The 13,752-nt window shown below is 49.2% G+C and overlaps 1 protein-coding gene across 1 annotated transcript in view; it reads right to left on the reverse strand.

Annotated features, from left to right (window-relative positions):
• LOC138953980 (serine/threonine-protein phosphatase 2A regulatory subunit B'' subunit gamma-like) overlaps positions 1–13,752 on the reverse strand; it is a 64,375-nt gene that overhangs the window by 9,861 nt on the left and 40,762 nt on the right. The window contains exons 6-8 of the mRNA XM_070326007.1: positions 13,078–13,266; positions 10,346–10,482; positions 2,229–2,304 (exon numbers count right to left, since the gene is read on the reverse strand). Of these exons, the coding sequence (XP_070182108.1) occupies positions 2,229–2,304; positions 10,346–10,482; positions 13,078–13,266 (402 nt within the window). The remainder of the gene's footprint in view (positions 1–2,228; positions 2,305–10,345; positions 10,483–13,077; positions 13,267–13,752) is intronic.

Genomic DNA, 13,752 nt, shown 5'->3' on the forward strand with positions numbered 1-13,752 from the left:
TTTCTCCCTTTTATTGTTCAATCAAGTAATCACTCAAAGTTTTAACCAGGGCAGAGGGTGGCTTTGTCTCGTTTGCAAAAGTTGAGGCCGCACTGTCACAGCTACATTTTTTTGATTTTCTTGACATTTTTGTCACACAATCTTTGACCCAGTCTGGACTATGGGATTGCATTTCAGCTTGGTACATAAACAAATTGCCATTTTAACTTTTAAAAAAATTAAAATTTGGTTTACAAAATTGATATCATTGTATTCGTTATTTTCTTCTGAATCAAACAAATATGGTTTTATTCTGTTTGATTGACAAATGTGCTTAAAATGAAAGACACCCATTAAATAGTCTTTCTTTATTTCTAATTAAACAAGACCTGTAAAATGAAAATTCGTTCATTTCTTATCATTTCCTGATAAAAAAATTATTTAGTTTAATGTGTGTGTGTGTGTCTAAAAAATGCTCAAAATGAAGAAATTCGTTGAGACGACAGCAGGCTTTGAAACCTTTGACTACCACTCTCTTCAGCGGACTCATAGATAACGGAACCTCATATCGAGTCTTACTTACTTACTTGTACTTGTGCGACGATTTAGGTTAAAAACCTGTACGCCGATCCACAAAAGTAAGCTGCATACGCACACATATTGAGTGGCGAGAGATTATGACTTAATCTTGCGACAATCTTTCCTCTAAGCGCAATACAAACATTGGCCTCTCGCTCTCTTTGTATCTTTTTCTCTGTCTGTCTGTCTGTCTGTCTGTCTGTCTGTCTGTCTCTATTCCTACTGGTCAAAATGATGTGTGTATGCACGTTGTTAATTGCGTGCGTGCATGTTGTAAAGGTAAGAGCGAATCAGACGTTTGTCAGTGTACGACTGTCATCTCTTCACCGCTGGTGTGTCTGGCTTCTGTGCTTGACTGAATGGTTCATCAGGCTACAGCGTTCTGGTTTCCAACTTGAAAAAGTGCCAAGAGACCGCTGTTTAACAGACCGATTGGCCCTCAAATCAGTGTCTCTCACCAAAACAGGCTCCAAAAAGAACATTTCCCTAGTCAAATCAGTGTCTCTCACCAAAACAGGCTCCAAAAAGAACATTTCCCTAACAGCGTCTCTCACCACCACCAAAACAGGCCCCAATCACACATAGCATTTGACACAGTCTGAGATGCTAGGTTCTGAAAACGCTTACCCGTTTAACACTTTAAAAGGGAAGCAACCCCATCACCAAAAAAGGCTTAAATAGCCCTGGTAATGAGCAGGTACCCTGAGAGTTACCTCCCATTGGTGGATACTACGTCACTTCCTCTACCAACACGTGGTAATAATCATACGGCTTTAAAGAAACTAAAAAACCATAAGCGGGGCAGGCGGGAGGGCCTACACTATGTGATTGGGGTAAGTATATTAATCAAATGAAAATTTACTTATAAAATTTTCCATTAAATTACATATTCTTACTCCCAATCACATATAGTAGATAACATCAACAAGGCGGTGGGAAAGAAAAATCTAACTCACTCTAAAAACCTTGCCAGAAACTGGCCCACTGCCAAAAATGCAGGAAGGGCCCGGTGGGAAAGAAAAATCTAACTCACTCTAACACCCTTGCCAGGAACTGGCCCGCTGCCAACAAGTCAGGAAAGGACCATAGAAATTCCTGATTGACAGCCAGGATGTCTCTTAGACAAAACTTCCTAAAGACAACATCAGAGAGCCAAATAATTTTAATTACAATTTTTAGATTTTTAATGACCAAAGTCATTAATTAAATGTTAAGCCTCCAAGCTGAAATGCAATACCAAAGTCAGGCCTTCGTCAATGATTGCTTGGCCAAAATTTCAATCAATTTCATTTAAAAATGAAGGTGTGACAATGCCGCCACAACTTTTACAAAAAGCCGGATATCACGTTATCAAAGACATTTATCCAAACAATGAAAAAAACGTCTGGGGATATCATAATCAGGAACTCTCACGTCAAATTTCATAAAGATCGGTCCAGTAGTTTAGTCTAAATCGCTCTACACACACATGCACAGACACACACACAGACACACACACACACATACACCATGACCCTCGTCTCGATTCCCCCTCTATGTTAAAACATTTAGTCAAAACTTGACCAAATGTAAAAAGGAAGGAAGGAAGGAAGGAAGGAAGGAAGGAAGGAAGGAAGGAAGGAAGGAAGGAAGGAAGGAAGGAAGGAAGGAAGGAGGTTCAAACTGTGTACCATTTCTCCTTCGTAAGTCAAGCACTCCTGGAACACGCGGTCCAGAAACACGTCCGTCAGGGTACCTGTACCATACCTGCCAGCACAGAAACACACAGTCAAACACAGTCAGGGTGCCTGTACCGTACCTGCCAGCACAGAAACACACAGTCAAACACAGTCAGGGTGCCTGTACCATACCTGCCACCCCACAAACACACAATCAAACACAGTCAGGGTGCCTGTACCATACCTGCCAGCACAGAAACACACAGTCAAACACAGTCAGGGTGCCTGTACCGTACCTGCCACCCCACAAACACACAATCAAACACAGTCAGGGTGCCTGTACCATACCTGCCAGCACAGAAACACACAGTCAAACACAGTCAGGGTGCCTGTACCGTACCTGCCACCCCACAAACACACAATCAAACACAGTCAGGGTGCCTGTACCGTACCTGCCACCCCACAAACACACAATCAAACACAGTCAGGGTGCCTGTACCGTACCTGCCACCCCACAAACACACAATCAAACACAGTCAGGGTGCCTCTACCGTACCTGCCACCCCACAAACACACAGTCAAACACAGTCAGGGTGCCTGTACCGTACCTGCCAGCACAGAAACACAGTCAAACACAGTCAGGGTGCCTGTACCGTACCTGCCACCCCACAAACACACAATCAAACACAGTCAGGGTGCCTGTACCGTACCTGCCAGCACAGAAACACACAGTCAAACACAGTCAGGGTGCCTGTACCATACCTGCCACCCCACAAACACACAATCAAACACAGTCAGGGTGCCTGTACCGTACCTGCCACCCCACAAACACACAATCAAACACAGTCAGGGTGCCTCTACCGTACCTGCCACCCCACAAACACACAGTCAAACACAGTCAGGGTGCCTGTACCGTACCTGCCACCCCACAAACACACAATCAAACACAGTCAGGGTGCCTGTACTGTACCTGCCACCCCACAAACACACAGTCAAACACAGTCAGGGTGCCTCTACCGTACCTGCCACCCCACAAACACACAGTCAAACACAGTCAGGGTGCCTCTACCGTACCTGCCACCCCACAAACACACAGTCAAACACAGTCAGGGTGCCTGTACCGTACCTGCCACCCCACAAACACACAATCAAACACAGTCAGGGTGCCTGTACTGTACCTGCCACCCCACAAACACACAGTCAAACACAGTCAGGGTGCCTGTACCGTACCTGCCACCCCACAAACACACAGTCAAACACAGTCAGGGTGCCTGTACCGTACCTGCCACCCCACAAACACACAGTCAAACACAGTCAGGGTGCCTGTACCGTACCTGCCACCCCACAAACACACAGTCAAACACAGTCAGGGTGCCTGTACCGTACCTGCCAGCACAGAAACACAGTCAAACACAGTCAGGGTGCCTGTACCGTACCTGCCACCCCACAAACACACAATCAAACACAGTCAGGGTGCCTGTACCGTACCTGCCAGCACAGAAACACACAGTCAAACACAGTCAGGGTGCCTGTACCATACCTGCCACCCCACAAACACACAATCAAACACAGTCAGGGTGCCTGTACCGTACCTGCCACCCCACAAACACACAATCAAACACAGTCAGGGTGCCTCTACCGTACCTGCCACCCCACAAACACACAGTCAAACACAGTCAGGGTGCCTGTACCGTACCTGCCACCCCACAAACACACAATCAAACACAGTCAGGGTGCCTGTACTGTACCTGCCACCCCACAAACACACAGTCAAACACAGTCAGGGTGCCTCTACCGTACCTGCCACCCCACAAACACACAGTCAAACACAGTCAGGGTGCCTCTACCGTACCTGCCACCCCACAAACACACAGTCAAACACAGTCAGGGTGCCTGTACCGTACCTGCCACCCCACAAACACACAATCAAACACAGTCAGGGTGCCTGTACCGTACCTGCCACCCCACAAACACACAGTCAAACACAGTCAGGGTGCCTCTACCGTACCTGCCACCCCACAAACACACAGTCAAACACAGTCAGGGTGCCTGTACCGTACCTGCCACCCCACAAACACACAGTCAAACACAGTCAGGGTGCCTGTACCGTACCTGCCACCCCACAAACACACAATCAAACACAGTCAGGGTGCCTGTACCGTACCTGCCACCCCACAAACACACAATCAAACACAGTCAGGGTGCCTGTACCATACCTGCCAGCACAGAAACACACAGTCAAACACAGTCAGGGTGCCTGTACCGTACCTGCCACCCCACAAACACACAATCAAACACAGTCAGGGTGCCTGTACCATACCTGCCAGCACAGAAACACACAGTCAAACACAGTCAGGGTGCCTGTACCGTACCTGCCACCCCACTAACACACAATCAAACACAGTCAGGGTGCCTGTACCGTACCTGCCACCCCACAAACACACAATCAAACACAGTCAGGGTGCCTGTACCGTACCTGCCACCCCACAAACACACAATCAAACACAGTCAGGGTGCCTGTACCGTACCTGCCACCCCACAAACACACAGTCAAACACAGTCAGGGTGCCTGTACCGTACCTGCCAGCACAGAAACACAGTCAAACACAGTCAGGGTGCCTGTACCGTACCTGCCACCCCACAAACACACAATCAAACACAGTCAGGGTGCCTGTACCGTACCTGCCAGCACAGAAACACACAGTCAAACACAGTCAGGGTGCCTGTACCATACCTGCCACCCCACAAACACACAATCAAACACAGTCAGGGTGCCTGTACCGTACCTGCCACCCCACAAACACACAATCAAACACAGTCAGGGTGCCTCTACCGTACCTGCCACCCCACAAACACACAGTCAAACACAGTCAGGGTGCCTGTACCGTACCTGCCACCCCACAAACACACAATCAAACACAGTCAGGGTGCCTGTACTGTACCTGCCACCCCACAAACACACAGTCAAACACAGTCAGGGTGCCTCTACCGTACCTGCCACCCCACAAACACACAGTCAAACACAGTCAGGGTGCCTCTACCGTACCTGCCACCCCACAAACACACATTCAAACACAGTCAGGGTGCCTGTACCGTACCTGCCACCCCACAAACACACAATCAAACACAGTCAGGGTGCCTGTACTGTACCTGCCACCCCACAAACACACAGTCAAACACAGTCAGGGTGCCTCTACCGTACCTGCCACCCCACAAACACACAGTCAAACACAGTCAGGGTGCCTGTACCGTACCTGCCACCCCACAAACACACAGTCAAACACAGTCAGGGTGCCTGTACCGTACCTGCCACCCCACAAACACACAATCAAACACAGTCAGGGTGCCTGTACCGTACCTGCCAGCACAGAAACACAGTCAAACACAGTCAGGGTGCCTCTACCGTACCTGCCACCCCACAAACACACAATCAAACACAGTCAGGGTGCCTCTACCGTACCTGCCACCCCACAAACACACAGTCAAACACAGTCAGGGTGCCTGTACCATACCTGCCACCCCACAAACACACAATCAAACACAATCAGGGTGCCTGTACCGTACCTGCCACCCCACAAACACACAATCAAACACAGTCAGGGTGCCTGTACCATACCTGCCACCCCACAAACACACAATCAAACACAGTCAGGGTGCCTGTACCGTACCTGCCACCCCACAAACACAAAATCAAACACAGTCACTACGTCACTGCCACACGTCATTACCTGCCACACATCACTGTCACTACATCACTGTCACAACATCACTGCCACTGCCACATGTCACTACGTCACTGCCACATGCCACTACGTCACTGTCATTACATCACTGCCACACGTCCCTGACACATGTCACTGTCACTACATCACTGCCACACCTGGCACACGTCATTACCTGGCACACATCACTACCCACCACACATCACCACCTGGCACACATCACTACCTGCCACACGTAATTACCTGGCACACGTCCATTACCTCACAAACGTCACTATCTGCCACACGTATTACCTGGCACACGTCCATTACCTCACAAACGTCACTATCTGCCACACGTCACTACCTGGCACACGTCATTACCTCACACACGTCATTATCTCACACACGTCACTACCTGGCACACGTCTTTGCCTCACACACGTCTCTACCTGGCACACGTCATTACCTCACACACGTCACTATCTGCCACACGTCATTACCTGGCACACGTCACTACCTGCCACACGTCACTACCTGCCACACGTCACTACCTGCCACACGTCACTACCTGCCACACGTCATTATCTCACACACGTCACTACCTGCCACACGTCATTATCTCACACACGTCACTACCTGCCACACGTCACTACCTGCCACACGTCACTACCTGCCACACGTCACTACCTGCCACACGTCACTACCTGCCACACGTCACTACCTGCCACACGTCACTACCTGCCACACGTCATTACCTCACACACGTCACTACCTGGCACACGTCACTACCTGCCACACGTCATTATCTCACACACGTCACTACCTGCCACACATCACTACCTGCCACACGTCACTATCTGCCACACGTCATTATCTCACACACGTCACTACCTGCCACACGTCACTACCTGCCACACGTCACTACCTGCTACACGTCACTACCTGCCACACGTCACTACCTGCCACACGTCACTACCTGGCACACGTCACTACCTGCCACACGTCACTACCTGCCACACGTCATTATCTCACACACGTCACTACCTGCCACACGTCACTACCTGGCACACGTCACTACCTGGCACACGTCATTACCTGCCACACGTCACTACCTGCCACACGTCATTATCTCACACACGTCACTACCTGCCACACGTCACTACCTGCCACACGTCACTACCTGCCACACGTCACTACCTGCCACACGTCATTATCTCAAACACGTCACTACCTGCCACACGTCACTACCTGGCACACGTCACTACCTGGCACACGTCTTTGCTTCACACACGTCACTACCTGCCACACGTCACTACCTGCCACACGTCACTACCTGGCACACGTCTTTGCCTCACACACGTCAATACCTGCCACACGTCACTACCTGCCACACGTCACTACCTGGCACACGTCTGTGCCTCACACACGTCACTACCTGCCACACGTCACTACCTGGCACACGTCACTACCTGCCACACGTCATTACCTCACACACGTCACTATCTGCCACACGTCACTACCTGCCACACGTCATTACCTCACACACGTCACTATCTGCCACACGTCACTACCTGGCACACGTCATTACCTCACACACGTCACTATCTGCCACACGTCACTATCTGCCACACGTCACTACCTGCCACACGTCATTATCTCACACACGTCACTACCTGGCACACGTCACTACCTGCCACACGTCATTACCTGCCACACGTCATTATCTCACACACGTCACTACCTGCCACACGTCACTACCTGGCACACGTCATTACCTGCCACACGTCACTACCTGCCACACGTCACTACCTGCCACACGTCATTACCTCACACACGTCACTACCTGCCACACGTCACTACATGGCACACGTCACTACCTGCCACACGTCATTACCTCACACACGTCACTATCTGCCACACGTCACTACCTGCCACACGTCATTACCTCACACACGTCACTATCTGCCACACGTCACTACCTGGCACACGTCATTACCTCACACACGTCACTATCTGCCACACGTCACTATCTGCCACACATTTTTATCTGCCACACGTCATTACCTGCCACACGTCACTACCTGCCACACATCACTACCTGCACAACGTCACTATCTGCCACACGTCACTACCTGCCACACGTCACTACCTGCCACACGTCACTACCTGCACAACGTCACTACCTGCCACACGTCACTACCTGCCACACGTCACTACCTGCCACACGTCACTACCTGCCACACGTCATTATCTCACACACGTCACTACCTGCCACACGTCACCACCTGATACACGTCATTACATGCTACACATCACTACCTGCCACACGTCACTACCTGCCACACGTCACTACCTGCCACACGTCACTACCTGCCACATGTCACTACCTGCTACACGTCACTACCTGCCACACGTCACTACCTGCCACACGTCATTACCTCACACACGTCACTATCTGCCACACGTCACTACCTGGCACACGTCATTACCTCACACACGTCACTATCTGCCACACGTCACTATCTGCCACACATTACTATCTGCCACACGTCACTACCTGCCACACGTCACTACCTGCCACACGTCACTACCTGCCACACGTCACTACCTGCCACACGTCACTACCTGCCACACGTCATTATCTCACACACGTCACTACCTGGCACACGTCACTACCTGCCACACGTCATTACCTGCCACACGTCATTATCTCACACACGTCACTACCTGCCACTCGTCACTACCTGGCACACGTCATTACCTGCCACACGTCACTACCTGCCACACGTCACTACCTGCCACACGTCATTACCTCACACACGTCACTACCTGCCACACGTCACTACATGGCACACGTCACTACCTGCCACACGTCATTACCTCACACACGTCACTATCTGCCACACGTCACTACCTGCCACACGTCATTACCTCACACACGTCACTATCTGCCACACGTCACTACCTGGCACACGTCATTACCTCACACACGTCACTATCTGCCACACGTCACTATCTGCCACACATTACTATCTGCCACACGTCATTACCTGCCACACGTCACTACCTGCCACACATCACTACCTGCACAACGTCACTATCTGCCACACGTCACTACCTGCCACACGTCACTACCTGCCACACGTCACTACCTGCACAACGTCACTACCTGCCACACGTCACTACCTGCCACACGTCACTACCTGCCACACGTCACTACCTGCCACACGTCATTATCTCACACACGTCACTACCTGCCACACGTCACCACCTGATACACGTCATTACATGCTACACATCACTACCTGCTACACGTCACTACCTGCCACACGTCACTACCTGCCACACGTCACTACCTGCCACATGTCACTACCTGCTACACGTCACTACCTGCCACACATCACTACCTGATACACGTCATTACATGCTACACATCACTACCTGCTACACGTCACTACCTGCCACACGTCACTACCTGCCACACGTCACTGCCTGATACACGTCATTACATGCTACACGTCACTACCTGCCACACGTCACTACCTGCCACACGTCACTGCCTGATACACGTCATTACATGCTACACGTCACTACCTGCCACACGTCACTACCTGCCACACGTCACTGCCTGCCACACGTCACTACCTGCCAGACATCACTGCCTGCCACATGTCACTACCTGCCACCATTCATTACCTGCCACACGTCACTGCCACACGTCACTACCTGCCACACGTCAAATACTTACCACACGTCACTACCTGCCACACGCCACTACCTACCATCATCACCACGTCACTGGCACACGTCACTACCTGGCACACGCCACTACCTACCATCATCACCACGTCACTGGCACACGTCACTACCTGGCACACGTCATTACCTGCGAAACATCACCACCTGCCACACGCCATTACCTGCCACATGTCATTACCTGCGAAACATCACCACCTGCCACACGCCATTACCTGCCACATGTCATTACCTGCCACACGTCACTACCTGCCACACGTCAATACCTGGCACACGTCACTACCTGCCACACGTCACTACCTGCTACACGTCACTATCTGCCACACGTCACAACCTGCTACACGTCACTACCTGCCACACGTCATTACCTGACACACGACACTACCTGCCACACATCACAACGTCACTGTTACACGTCACTACCTGCCACACGTCATTACCTGGCACACGTCACAAGCTGCCACACGTCACTGTCTGCTACACGTCACTCACTACCTGCCACACGTCACTACCTGCCACACGTCATTACCTGGCACACGTCACTACCTGCCTCACGTCACTACCTGGCACACGTCAATACTACCTGGCACACGTCACTACCCTGTCACCTGTGATTACCTGGCACACATCACTCCCTGCCACACGTCACCACTTGCCACATATCATTACCTGGCCAGCTCCTGCTTGCTGAGCATGCCGTTGCGATCCTTGTCCAGGTTGAGGTACTGGCCGTATACACGCAGCGCTGACGGGGCCGAGAACCAGTTGGACTCCTGCAGCTCTTTCGACAGGTCTTCATCCCTCAGCTGACAGTAAAAACAGGGCGTCAATGTTTTGCTTTATACACCTCTCCTTCTTATACTGTTACCGTAAAATCCCTAGCAAACACTCTCAACTGGGGAAGGACGCGAGGTGGAATGTGTCTGTTTCTCTCCCGCAAGATGACCATTTTTTTTTTAAATCACACCGGGGTGGGCGTTTGCTAGGTAGTGACCCCTCTGAACAACTTTTGGCCCAAAGTAGGGGTTGGCATTTGCTACATACTGGGCGTTTGCTAAGGATTTTACGGTAATAATAACAATAATAATCGTAACAAGAAGGGCAAAGCCCATACGACTCACATGCTTGACCTTGACCTTTCATGACATCATACACTAAGAACTGCTTTACACATTTTTCCTACCAAAATACATGTGACCTTGACCCAAGGTCAAGGTCATCCAAGGTCATGCAACACAAAGCTGTTAATTCAAGACATAGGAAGTACAATGGTGCTTCTACCATGAGATATGGTCACTTTTAGTGGTTCACTACCTTATTTTGGTCACATTTCATAAGGGTCAAAGTGACCTTGACCTTGATCATATGTGACCAAATTTGTCTCATGATGAAAGCATAACATGTGCCCCACATAATTTTTAAGTTTGAAACAGTTATCTTCCATAGTTCAGGGTCAAGGTCACTTCAAAATATGTATACAATCCAACTTTGAAGAGCTCCTGTGACCTTGACCTTGAAGCAAGGTAAACCAAACTGGTATCAAAAGATGGGGCTTACTTTGCCCTATATATCATATATAGGTGAGGTATTCAATCTCAAAAACTTCAGAGAAAATGGGAAAAATGTGAAAAATAGCTGTTTTTTAGACAACATTTATGGCCCCTGCGACCTTGACCTTGAAGCAAGGTCAAGATGCTATGTATGTTTTTTGGGGCCTTGTCATCATACACCATCTTGCCAAATTTGGTACTGATAGACTGAATAGTGTCCAAGAAATACCCAACGTTAAAGTTTTCCGGACGGACGGACGGACGGACGGACGGACGGACGGACGACTCGGGTGAGTACATAGACTCACTTTTGCTTCGCATGTGAGTCAATGATAATAATAATAATAATAATAATAAATCACATTTATATACGCAAGTATCAATACGAGCTCCCCGCGCTTAACCTACAACCTAACTGCTCTACCAACATCCCACAAGAACCAACACGTCATCAATTTTGTGCTTTAACTCACACACACAATCCATGTCAACACAACAAGGGCATATAACTCACACACACAATCCATGTCAACACAACAAGGGCATATAACTCACACACCCAATCCATGTCAACACAACAAGGGCATATAACTCACACACACAATCCATGTCAACACAACAAGGGCATATACCTCACACACACAATCCATGTCAACACAACAAGGGCGTATAACTCACACACACAATCCATGTCAACACAACAAGGGCGTATAACTCACACACACATTCCATGTCAACACAACAAGGGCGTATAACTCACACACACAATCCATGTCAACACAACAAGGGCATATAACTCACACACACAATCCATGTCAACACAACAAGGGCATATAACTCACAATCACAATCCATGTCAACACAACAAGGGCATATAACTCACACACACAATCCATGTCAACACAACAAGGGCGTATAACTCACACACACATTCCATGTCAACACAACAAGGACGTATAACTCACACACACATTCCATGTCAACACAACAAGGGCGTATAACTCACACACACAATCCATGTCAACACAACAAGGGCGTATAACTCACACACACAATCCATGTCAACACAACAAGGGCGTATAACTCACACACACATTCCATGTCAACACAACAAGGGCGTATAACTCACACACACAATCCATGTCAACACAACAAGGGCGTATAACTCACACACACAATCCATGTCAACACAACAAGGGCGTATAACTCACACACACAATCCATGTCAACACAACAAGGGCATATAACTCACACACACAATCCATGTCAACACAACAAGGGCGTATAACTCACACACACATTCCATGTCAACACAACAAGGACGTATAACTCACACACACAATCCATGTGAACACAACAAGGACAAATAACTCACACACACAACCCATGTCAACACAACAAGGGCGTATAACTCACACACACAATCCATGGGAACACAACAAGGGCGTATAACTCACACACACATTCCATGTCAACACAACAAGGGCGTATAACTCACACACAAAATCCATGTGAACACAACAAGGACGGATAACTCACACACACAATCCATGTCAACACAACAATGGCGTATAACTCACACACACAATCCATGTCAACACAACAAGGATGGATAACTCACACACACAATCCATGTCAACACAACAAGGGCGTATAACTCACACACACAATCAATGTCAACACAAGGACGGATAACTCACACACTCAATCCATGTCAACACAACAAGGGTGTATAACTCACACACACAATCCATGTCAACACAACAAGGACGGATAACTCGCACACACAATCCATGTCAATATAACTCAAATACACAATCCATGTCAACAAAACAGGGGCGTATAACTCACCTCGAGCAAGTCGTCGAGGAAGCTGCAGGCCAGCACGTCTTGAATCTTGATGCGGCCGGTGCGCAGGGGGTCGAGGAAAAAGAAGAACTTGCGCACAGCGGTGCAGACGTAGAAAGAGTAGAAGGTTCTCTCAAGGCCACTCAGCTGGGGCAATGTAGGGATCAACTCCAGGATGTAGTTCTCCAGGTCCTTCAGGGAAAGACAAATAGCAAGGTGGGGATCAACTCCAGTTCCTTCAGAGAAAGACAAATAGCAAGGTGGGGATCAACTCCAGGTCCTTCAGAGAAAGACAAATAGCAAGGTGGGGATCAACTCCAGGTCCTTCAGAGAAAGACAAATAGCAAGGTGGGGATCAACTCCAGGTCCTTCAGAGAAAGACAAATAGCAAGGTGGGGATCAACTCCAGGTCCTTCAGAGAAAGACAAATAGCAAGGTGGGGATCAACTCCAGGCCCTTCAGAGAAAGACAAATAGCAAGGTGGGGATCAACTCCAGGTCCTTCAGAGAAAGACAAATAGCAAGGTGGGGATCAACTCCAGGTCCTTCAGAGAAAGACAAATAGCAAGGTGGGGATCAACTCCAGGTCCTTCAGAGAAAGACAAATAGCAAGGTGGGGATCAACTCCAGGTCCTTCAGAGAAAGACAAATAGCAAGGTGGGGATCAACTCCAGGTCCT

Source organism: Littorina saxatilis, linkage group LG17, assembly GCF_037325665.1.
Source record: "Littorina saxatilis isolate snail1 linkage group LG17, US_GU_Lsax_2.0, whole genome shotgun sequence".
Taxonomy (NCBI): domain Eukaryota; kingdom Metazoa; phylum Mollusca; class Gastropoda; order Littorinimorpha; family Littorinidae; genus Littorina; species Littorina saxatilis.